We start from the raw sequence: 12010 nt of genomic DNA on the forward strand, positions 1-12010 counted from the left end.
AAAAAATATTTTATTTAAAAAAATTAGTGTATATTCAATCACCTGCATTAGAATGGTTCTTTTAGAATTACTAGGGAGCTTGGGAGATGTCTACCTATTATTCAAAGGAAAGTCCAACTTTACCTTCAGAAGCAACCATGTGCTGCCTTCAGTAATAAAGGAAAGTCCTTTGTATGAACTCCAGGACAGGTAGAAGGTGAACAATGACCCCATGAAGTTTCAGAGTGCTGTTTTTGAAGTGGTAGACAGATTTTTAGGGTATTCCCAACTTGTCTTAAATTAAGATCATTGAGCTCATTAGATTTGATTAGAATTGGAAGGGAGCCTAGAGCTTATTTGGTCCAGCTCATTTTCCAGAAAAGAAACAAAATACTAGACAGGTATAAAGTATGGACCTGGGACTAGATGGAACACAGTTCTTGAAACCTAGTCATTCACAGATCTTTCCAGAATGTAGACTGGTGTTTTATAGCACACGGAAACTCCTGTTCCTCTGTGATGGCTGTAGTGTGAGAAATAAGGATGGAAAAGAGATGCCTCTGCAAATATGCACATCTCATCCTTAGAAACGGAGAAGAACACACATGGCAGCACTGACTGTCCATTAAGTGAAGTCTGTTTGAGTTCTTAAGACGTACGTACCTATTGCAGGTTACCTAGGTATCTTGCTGCTCTAGACTATAAGCTCTAGTAGGAAAAGTTAGGATGCTCTAGTCCCTTGTTCTGGGTCAGAGTCTCTAAATGCTAGAAAGTCCAAATGTATCTGAGCAGAGTGAAAATATTTGTTAGAAAAATGAAGCCTTTGGAGGACTTCTAAAATGAAAAAGCTTTGGAATTCAGTTGAATGTGGTTGGTGAAACAGGTGCCTTATTACTCTCTTCTCACCTACTCAGTGGAGTCACTTAAGTAAGGAAACATCCAATGAACAGATGACTCAGGTCTGCCTAATCCAAGAAGCACTTATCTTCTCTAGATAGACCCAAACTTGGTGAATTATCACATGGAAATCAAATTAGTAGCCTTATTAATAAGAAATGCATTTTTAAGAAAAGGGAATACTGATTTTCACCCATCAAATTGGTAAAGATTAAAAAAAAAAGCAAAAACAAAAACAAAAAAACACCACAAAGCTATAATACCCAGGTTGGCAAAGATGTGAGAGAAAAGAGCTTGTTTCATCATTAGTTGGCATGCAGTGGCAATGTAAATTGCTTTAATTTTCTAAAGAGCATTATGGTTCTGGAAAAAGATATATCAATAACCTTAAAACTGTTAATTTACCTTGTAATCAAATCAATATCGAGTTGTCTTGAGAAAATCATCAGAGATATGCTTGAAGACTTATAGAGAAGAATGTTTATCCCTTCCTTATAAGATTGTTTATAATAAGTGATTTGGAAGAAACCTCAGTGCCTCATAATAAAAGACTAGTTAAATATTTCATAGTGTGTTTAGATGAGAGAATAATATGCGGTGATTACAAACTATATATTAGAAGGACATGGGGGGCTTAGCACCATGAGGATTATTCATTTCATATTGTTAAAAAAAAAGTTACAAAACAGTACGCTTAGTTTAACAGACTGGTGGTGCAGTGGGGTAAGTGCTAGGCTGCTAACGGAAAGCTTAGCTGTTCGAATCTACCAGCGACTCTGTGGGGAAAACATGTGACAGTCTGCTTCTGTAAAGATTTATTGCCTTGGAAACCCTATGTGGGCAGTTCTATTCTGTCCTATGGGCCCCAGGTTTACACAGGTGATAGGGTTTCTCTGAGTCAAAATCAACATGATGGAGTTGGGTGCTAGGTGATGGCCCAGAACAAGAAAGACTGAGTCTGGGGGATGGTGGTGAGGTAGGTGAAGAGGAAGATGAATAAAATCAAGAAAACAAACAAATCACATTATTTCAAATTGTACTAAATGTGATTTAAGGTCAAGTGGTCTAGAAAGTCCCTTCTAAGGAGAGACCGTTTATGCTGATACTGGAAGGATAAAGAGCCTGCCAAGTGAAGAACTGTGTATCTGTATATCTGCATGTGTGCCACAGAGTGGGCATTGGTGAGACATAGAGTGTGGACCTGGAGGAGAGCATTCTGGCAATAGGCCTGACATGTGCAAATATCCTGGGGCAGGAAAACAATCATCATAAAAGTTCAAGATGTATTCCATCTGATTTATTTCTGTTTTATCTGGCAGATTATTTTTGAGTACCTTTAATGAGAATAAAAAGTACACCCAAAATTTCGTGGAAAAATTCCATAATCTTTTAATTCCATTTTTCCATGAACCTTTTGAGGTGCCCTCATATAAAGTTATGCAACACATGTGGTCTCTGTTCTGTGTTCACCAATGACCTATACTCTGCTGATTGTGATGAGTAATTCTCTGCTCTCATTTCACTCACTCTATCAACAGCATTTGCCATTATTGATCATCCCTACTCTTTGGTACACTTTCTTCACCTGGTTTCCAGGACCCGATTTTTCTCCTATCTTGTGGGTCATTCCTTCTTCTCCTTCTTTGTTGCTGTCTTTGCTCTACAACCTCTTAAATGCTGACATGGTTCACTTCTCCTCTGACATGGACTTATCTAGCTTCATGACTGAAAAGATCTCAGGACTGGAGAACCAAAAGGCAAGATAAGCACATACAGGCTTACGTGTGCTTGCTTACTATAGTTTCACATATCAAGAAAGCATGTCAAATATTCACTACAGATTAATAAATAAGCACAAGTAAGCCTGTGCTTGCTTACCTTGCTGTCAGGGATTGTAAATTTGAAAAGAGACTTTGATTCTATAGGAAAGTGCTGTGGGGTTGGGAGAGACACAGATGCTAATCCTACCTAGAAGTAGGATCTTTAATGTGGTGAAAAATGTGAAATTGTTCACTACAGATTAGTAAGTAAGCACAAGTAAGCCCACACTTCCTTGCTTATTGGGTAAGTTGACACTGGTTAAGGACAGCAGAGGTGGAGTGGACAGAGCCATGGATTTAGAGTTAGGAGATCTGAGGGTCAGTTCCATCTCTGACACTGAACAGCTGGGTCTTCTTGGACAAGTCACCTAACTTTTAAGTTCGTTTGTTAATTTACTACTTCAGAGGGTCATTTGTGGTTAGAGGATCGCAATGAATATCTAAATATCAGAAGTAGCCAATATGACAATCCTTTACATATCACCCTTCATATTAATTATGCTTCATTATAACATTACAATATGTATATATTTATCCTTTGGAGTCCTGGTCTGGCACTGAGGGTTAATGCACTGGACTGCACAGTGATTTGAACTGCAAAGTCAGCAGCTCAAGCTTACCACCTATTCCTCGGAAACCCTATAGAGGTTTGCTATGGGTTGTAACCAAGTTGACGGCATTTAACAAAAACAACAAATTTATTCTTACACGGAAGCACTGTGGCTCTGTATGAGAAGCACTGGACTGCAAACCACAAGGCTGGTGGTTCAAATTCACCAAGCACTCTGTGGGAGAAGGATAAAGGCTTTCTGCTCCTGTAAAGATCTTCAGCCTCTGAAATCCTATAGAGGGTCACTATGAGTTGGAATTAACTCCATGGCACGTAACAACAACATACTTTTGTACATCTTAATTTGGTTTATTTTTATTTCTCTTTTTCTAAATTTCAGGATGCTTTGAGTTCTACAGTCTGGAATTGCATGATTAATATAGACGGTTGCCATTTACTTAAGCTGTTTAATATCTCTTTTATTTAACTGCCTTGTTTAACACCTCACCCAAATAATAGTTGTTATCTCACATTTATATATATCTTTCATTTTTCTATGATACAGGTCAGCCCAGTCCACCTTCTGAAACCCAGCAGCTGAAGAAAGTGGCCCATTTAACAGGTCTGTATATGAAAGGAATAGTCTGCACAGAATAGGGCTTGGAAAAGGTTCTGGAGGAAAGCAAAATTCCATTACTGCTCTCTGAGGGAGTTGTTACCTTCTAGTGACAGTACTTGGAGCCCAAGATGAATCACATTTTTCTAGGCACATCAATCTCTCATAGATTGTGTACTTTCTATGGATAAGGCCTTGTTCTAAAGTCTCTATAATAGCATCCCTGCCCATATAGAGCTCACATGTTTCAGTCATTCCAAAGACCTGTTAAGAATCGGGGGGCCCAGGTCCAACAGGGAAGGCAGAACAAATACATTACTTTTGTTGGCTCTTCCCTGGTGTTTCAAAAGACCTTCACTCTGCTTTGTCTTGTGTGATTGAGAAAGGAGGCTCAGTCCAGGCATTTGTGAACTTTCAGCATGTGATTGTGTAGTAGAGTGAAACAATTTGCTAGAAGAATGGTAGGCATTCTTAGTGAAAAGTCCATAAATATCTGAAAAGTAAATCAATTTCACAGAAAGTGGTAAGACACTGTCCATGGAATTACTTAGGCAGAGACTGCAGGATGATCTAGTGAAGTCCACCAGGAGCTATTGAGCTCTGCTATGTGTCAAGTCTTGGCATATGAAGATATCGTTCCTGCCTTCAAAGAGCATGCGTTTTAATAGGGAGAGATAGACCCATCAGTGATAATTTCAGTACTGGAGTGGTAACTATGATTAAGGTATGCACATAATGCTATGAGGATACAATGGAGAGGGGATTTTAGCTCTAATTGACAAGTGTAGGTGAGATGTTGAACTAGATGATTACTTCAGTCCTTCCCAGTACAGGGCTATTATTTTTGTTGTTAAGTGCTATCTGAGTTGACTCCTACTCATAAAAACCCTATAGAGATTCCGAAGAGCAGCTGGTGGGTTTGAACTGCCGACCATGTGGTTCAAATTGACCTTGTGGTTCAGCACTTATCCTGCAGTGCCCCAATAAGACTCCAGTGTTAAGTGCTTTTGAGTCAGTCTGGCTCATAGGTAGTGACGCTGTATAGGGTTTCTGAGGAGCAGCTGGTGAGTTTAAACTGCCAACTTTGCAGTTCAAATCAACATTTTGGGCCATTGTTTTATCCTACAGCACCACACCAGGACTCCAGGACTCCATATATTGTTGTTGTTAAGTGCCTTTAAGTGGGTTCCAACTCATAGTGACCCTGTATAGGGTTTTCTAGGAGCACGTGGTGAACTTGAACCACTGACCTTATGGTTCTGACTGACCTTGAAGTCCAGCACATTAATCCACAGTGCCACACCAGGACTCCACGTACTTCATATGTTGTTGTTAAGTGCCGTCGAGTTGATTCCAACCCATAGCAACCCCGTATAGGGTTTCCGAGGAGCAGCTGGTGAGCTTGAAATGCCGACCTTGCAGTTCAAATGGCTTTGCAGTCCGGCTCATTAACCCACAGTGCCACACCAGGACTCCATGGACTTCATATAGGACTGTAGAATTTGTGAAATCTTTGTACCAGATAGTTAACATCTCAATAATTTCTCACTGGAATTGAGGAAGGATAGATTTTATTGTCCACTGTGTGGATGATAAAATTGAGGCAGAAAGTGATGAGGAAATATGACAAAATTGTTGAAGGAATTTAGTGATGACTGTAGTTTGAACCCTCAGCTAGTCTGTATGTACTATTTCACTCTGGTTAAAACATTTACCTGAGGTAAGTCTCCATTTTGGCTTGGAAGTTTTATTTGTTGGAGTGTGAACATTTCTGGCTGATAGATCTTCTCTGATTTGACTTCAGGAAAACATAACTCAAGATCCATCCCTCTGGAATGGGAAGATACCTATGGAAATGCCTTGGTCTCTGGGGTGAAATATAAGAAGGGCAGCCTTGTGATTAATGACACTGGACTCTACTTTGTGTATTCTAAAGTGAATTTCCGGGGCTATTCCTGTGAAAACCAGCCCCTGAACCACAAAATCTACATGAAAAACTCTAAATATCCCCAGGATCTAGTGCTGATGGAAGAGAAGATGATGAACTACTGCACCCCTGGCCAGATGTGGGCACGCAGCAGCTACTTGGGAGCCGTGTTCAGTCTTGCCAGTGCTGACCATTTATATGTCAACGTATCTCTGCTCTCGTTGGTCAATTTTGAGGAATCTAAGACATTTTTTGGCTTATATAAGCTCTAAGAAAAGCACTTTGGAATTTTCTCCCTTATGATTTCTTGTTACAAGCACTGCAATTGTTGTCTTGAATGAGAGTCCTCTTCAAGCCCACTTCAACTGAGAAGGCACGGGCCAAGAGGACTGCAAGTCTGCAGCTCCTCTTCCACATAAGGTCCATGAGCCAGTGCTGTCCACTTGGTTCCGACCCATAGCCACCCTACATAGGGTTTCTGAGGAGCGGCTGGTGAGCTTGAACCGCCAACCTTGGAGATCAAACTGACTTTGCAGTCCAGTGCATTAACCCACAGCGCCGCACCAGGACTCCATAAGCCAGATTCTTGTTAAGTGCCGTCGAGTCGGTCTGGACCCATAGCGACCCTGAACAGGGTTTCCGAGGCTGTAAATCTTTATGGGAGCAGAAAGCCTCATCTTTCTCCCACCGAACAGCTGGTAGTTTTGAACTGCTGACATTGAGGTTCACAGCCCGATGCGTAACCACTACGCTACCAGAGCTCCTTATGAGCCAGATAGGAGGAGGAATATGATTGAAGGAACATAAGCTTCTGAGCTGCCAGGTGAAGATGCAGAGACAGTGAAAAACGGTTCTCAGACTTCTTCTATACTTATCTAAGTGATGAAGAGTAGGGGAAACTGTTTTTTAGATCTGTGAAAGTGACATGATTATATGAAGGATGGAAAAAGAGGAACAGGCTTGCATGATAAGCTAAAGAGACCAGTACCCCATTGGCCGTAGCTTTATTTCTAAACACACAGTTTGAGCTACCAAATGAGTATATCAGAGAAGCAATAGGGAACATGTGGAGCTACAGTTCATTCCCTACACAGTGTGTGTATTTTTAGTGCAATTGGTGTGTATGTGTGTGTGACTAGAAGAGCAGCATAAATTAGAGACCTTGGATATCGTGAAGTGCACTTTGGAAACCTATGAATTGTGTTTGGGAGAAAATATTAGAATCTTCTTGGCAGCTAACTCTAATAGTTCTCAAAGATTTTTGGTGGCCAGCTACTAATGCTGTTTTCTTAACATTACAGTCAACATTCATATATATTTTGTGCATTTTAATGAACAAAATGAAAAAGGTACATGTAATAAAAGCGATATTGTAGGCTACAGATAAATATTATGAACATACATTTGGAAACCATTAAGGAGGTTTTTCTTGTGATTTCCTTCCTCCATGACTTCCTTATTAATTGTGGCATAAGACCATCATAAGAAGAATTTACAGGGGTGGGAAGAGCTGTAAAATAAATCTTTTATTTTTGCCAGGTCCTCCTCCCCTCTCAGTTTTCCCTTTCATCTTCACTCCCCACTACGCATCATTTCCACTGTAAATATTTCCATTGTTAAGCTCATCAAGCTTTTCAGATTTTATGACAACGTAGGGGCAAAGTCATGGTACAGTGCAAAGGGCATAGGCTTTGGTCTAAAAAACCTGTCAATTTAAATTTTTTATTTACTCTGGAATGGTCTCTTGGCATTTCTTGGACAAAAGAGAGTTAATATGCATATAAAGTATCCAACTCATAGTAAGCTATCAACCAATGATATGCATTATTACTAATAAGCTATTCTGTGAGAAGCACTCCATTCTCCAGAAGATCTGAGAGATCCATCCAAACACTTGGTTGCCTGCATTTTCACCTCCTCACTCACAATGACCATTTTCTTCAACCATTCACTGGGTTTTTCAACCTCTGCTCTTACTGGTATTTTATGCCTCATGATTCTTTGTTGTGGACACTTTCCCATGCATACACATAGTAGCATCCCCAGCTTTTCATTAATAAATGTCAGTAGCATCCTTCCTTTCTCCCATTGTGACAACCAAAAATGTCTCAGACATTGACAAACATCATTGGAGGAGAAGTTATATAAAATGGCTCCTGGTTGTGAACCACTCACAGATCTCAATGGACATTTAACACTGTTTAGCACCTTTTCTTTACTTCCCTAACAAGCATGTTTTCCACTCTTGAAGACAATTATAGCATGGTTTTTTTTTCCTCTAGCAAACCAACCACATCCCTCCTCCCACCATATAACCTCCTGAACTGCCACTAAAGCACAATTCCACCTGAAACTGGAGCAATTCATCATCTTTTTCTTCCATCCAGTTACAGGGGAGGAAGGTGATGATTTCTCCCACACTCTCTCACCCCTACTTTGTTCCTTTAAGCTATTTCTTCTCTTTTCTGAGTCCTCAAGTTGTCCCTGTCTCTGAAATAATTTCCACCAGCATATGCACACGTTCACATGTTCTTTCATTAAAAAACAATCTAAGGAGTAGCCAAGATGTCAGACTATTCAGACATACCTTGATGTCCTTCCACAATAAAGACCCTAGAGACAAAGTGAAACCAGATACAGAGAACAATTCTGAAGCTCTGAGGATCAAATGAAAGAATAATTAATTAAATGAAGAGACATATGGAGTGGAGATGTCCTGCCAGCTGACCTGGTACAGCGTGGCCATATTGGAACAAAGCTAGTGGTGATCTCAGGAGAGAAGCATAGAAAAGCAAATGCACAGAATTCCCAACAGAAGACAGAGAAACTGCTGACATACCTTCAGTGAAGCAAGGTGAGCATGACATAAACTGGAATTAAGGAGGAAAAAGACAAGTAGGTGGTCAAGATTTCCAGGAACTCTGGCATCCACAGATCAGGGCAAGAGTCAAGACCCATCGATAGGGACACACAACAGTGGCACTCCCTGACAAGTGGAGTGTGTAGTGCACACAGGGTGTCAATAGGAGGTTCCCCACCCTACTGTTGTATTAGCAGCCCTTCTTCCCCTGCAATTAATCAGGACCAGGTCTCTATTCCTAGTTACAGGCAAAGGAACATGTTCCCCTTCTCTACAAACCCTGGGTGTTTAGAGGTAAATATCCCATGACTGCAGCCCTGACCAGCCCTGGACATTGTACGAAAATCCCTTTTTTCCTTCTTACCCAGCCTTACTCATCCTCCCCCACTTGCCAAATGATGGCACACTGGAGCTCTCGGTTACCTGCTGAGCATCATGGGAGAGTTTTGGAGCCCTCCATTGCCTGACCGTATCCTCTGTATGCTGACCCACTCCAACGAGCAGTGCAGAAGCAAGCCAACATCCCTGATAATCCCAACTACTCCCATTTGCTGACCTTTCCCACTGAGTGGCATAGGAACTCTCTGATATCTCCAATCACTGACCCCTGCCCTGCCTTGCTAAGTGATTCAAGAGTCCTCTGGTGTCCCCAGATGAGCATTCATGTCCTCCGCCTGCAGCCCTGCTCACCTCAAATGCTCTGACACTCCATATGCTTACCATTTGCCACAGCTGCTGACCCTCCCATCCAGAGAGCAGTGTTGAGTGTACCCAAACCACTGGAGTACCAATAGGTGGTGGCTAACACCCACACAACTCTTCCTCAGCTGTCTTCATGCCCAGTAAGCAGTGACACAGGCTTGTCCTGTAGTCATTACCCTGAAGACAGGTAGCAAGCACACCTGTGCTAGCAGACACACACCCAGCAAAGCATTATCTGATCTATCTACTCTGATTTCTCAAAACAAAAAAAGTTGGAAAACACAGGATGAAACAAACAAACATAAAATCAATTGAGAAATAAAATAGCATGCTCATGCTTCATAGAGAAGACATTAGAAAATCATTCAAAGTAACAGGTTGAAATGCTTCAAATAAAAGACCAAAACAAAGAGGCAGAAAATCTCCCTCCAGAAGATATGGTAATATAAATACTTGATAAGGAACTGAAAAGACATATATAAGATCCTCAAAGAAATAATGGAAAACACAAGCAAAACCCTAGAAAAATAGGTAAACAATTTAAGAATTCAAGGAAAACACAAACAAAACACTAACAGAATTTAGGAAAACAATATAAGACAAAATAAGTAAGGAATTAAAGCCATACAAAAACAACTAGAAATCCAGAAGATTAACAATAAAATATCAGAAATAGATAACTTAATGGAATTCTACATAAGAATTTAAACAAAAGAAGAAACAGTGAAATAGAAGATGAATTCCTCGACACTAACCTGTTTGAGGAACAATCATAAAAAGAATGAAGAAAAATTAAGAAAGCCTAAGAGTTAAATGGGACAGTATTTATTGTTGTTGATAGGTGCTGTAGATTTGGTTCTGACTCACAGTGACCGTATGCACACTTGAATGAAACACTGCCCAGTCCTGTGCCAGCCACACAATTGCTGTCATGCCACAGACATTGCCCCTGACATTGTGCTAGTCTATCTGATTGGAGGTCTCCTTCTTTACCACTGACATTCACTTTACCTAGCACGATGTCCTTCTCCAGGGACCAGTCCCTGCTGATAATGTGTATGAAGTATGAGAGATGGTGGTGGTGGTTATGCGCCGCGGAGTCGGTTCTGACTCATAGCAACCCTGTACAGGATTTCTGAGGCTGTAAATCTTTACAGGAGCAGAAAGCCACATCTTTCTCTGCAGAAAAGCTAGTAGTTTCGAACTGCTGACATTGTGGTTTACAGGCCAATTCATAACCACTATGCTACCAGAGCTCCTTAGATGATGAAGTCTCACTGTTCTGGTTTCTAAGGAGTATTCTAGCTGAACTTCCTCCAACACAGATTCGTTTGTTTTGCTAGCAGTCCATGGTACTTCTAATATTCTCCTCCAACACCATAACTAAAATGCATTAATTCTTCTACAGTCTTCCTTATTCATTGTCCAACTTTCACATGCATATGAAGCTATTGAAGATACCATGGCTTGGGTCAGATGCACCTTAGTCCTCAAACTGGTATCTTTGCTCTTTAACACTTTAAAGAGGTCTTTGGCAGCATATTTACCTACTGCAATATGTCATTTGATTTTATACCATAAATCCATGCATGCAGCTATGGGCAGCTGATCTTTGATTAAAGGTCAAAGTCCATTAAAAGGTGAAGAGATAGTCAATAAGTAGTGCTTGCAGAACTGGATATACATCTATAGAAAAATGAAGGAAGACCCATACCTCACATCTTAAACAAAAGTGAAATATAAATGGATTGAAGATCTCAATGTTAACCCTAAAACTATAGAATTCATGGAAGAAAACATAAGGGAAAATATTGGGGCCTTAATTTATGGGATAAATAGCCTATAAAATAATTAATAATACATAAATAGCAGGAGAAATAACATATCTAGGAATCTTAAAATTTAAATATTATGCTTATCAAAATCTGCCAAAAGTGTATAAAGAGAACCTACACAAAGGGAGTAAATTTTGGCAGCCACATATGTCAAGGATATAATCTCTAAAATTAATAGAAAACTTCAACATCTCAACAAGAAAAAGATAAATGAAAAAATGGGCAGAGAACATGAACAGATATTTTGCTAAAGAAGACATTCAGATGGCTAACAAACACACAAAGAGATGCTCACGATCATTAGCCATTGTTGTTGTTAAGTGCCATTGAACTGATTCTAACCCATAGCAAAAGATACAAATCAAAACTAATGTGACACCACCTCAACCTGGCAATACTGGCTTGAATAAAAAACAAACAAAACAAAAAACCTAGAAAACAACATATATTGGTTGGGATATGGAGATACTAGAACTCTTATTCATTGCTGGTGAGACTAAAATGCTACAACCACTATAAAAATGGTATGGTGCATCCTCCAAAAGCTAGAAACAGAAATACCATATGATCCAAGTACATATAAAGGTAAGCTTGTAACTATTTCTATATATTTGCATGTATATCCATATATATAATAGAGCACATGGGAACACAGTTATGAAAAACTCTTGTTGTTAGGTGCCTTTGAGTCGGTTCTGACTCATAGCAACTCTATGCACAACAGAACAAAATACTATGCCATCCTCACAATTATTATGCTTTAGTCCATTGGTGCTGCTATGCGGTCAAATCATCTTGTTGGGGGTCATCCTCTTTTTTGGTGA

The 12010-nt window shown here is 40.0% G+C and overlaps 1 protein-coding gene across 1 annotated transcript in view; it reads left to right on the plus strand.

Annotated features, from left to right (window-relative positions):
* Nucleotides 1–6061, plus strand: part of FASLG (Fas ligand (TNF superfamily, member 6)) — a 7579-nt gene extending 1518 nt beyond the window's left edge. Inside the window, exons 3-4 of the mRNA XM_006867052.1 lie at nucleotides 3812–3868; nucleotides 5667–6061. Of these exons, the coding sequence (XP_006867114.1) occupies nucleotides 3812–3868; nucleotides 5667–6061 (452 nt within the window). The remainder of the gene's footprint in view (nucleotides 1–3811; nucleotides 3869–5666) is intronic.
* Nucleotides 6062–12010: the final 5949 nt, after the last annotated feature.

This window comes from Chrysochloris asiatica, unplaced genomic scaffold (genome assembly GCF_000296735.1).
Source record: "Chrysochloris asiatica unplaced genomic scaffold, ChrAsi1.0 scaffold00100, whole genome shotgun sequence".
Taxonomy (NCBI): Eukaryota; Metazoa; Chordata; class Mammalia; order Afrosoricida; family Chrysochloridae; genus Chrysochloris; species Chrysochloris asiatica.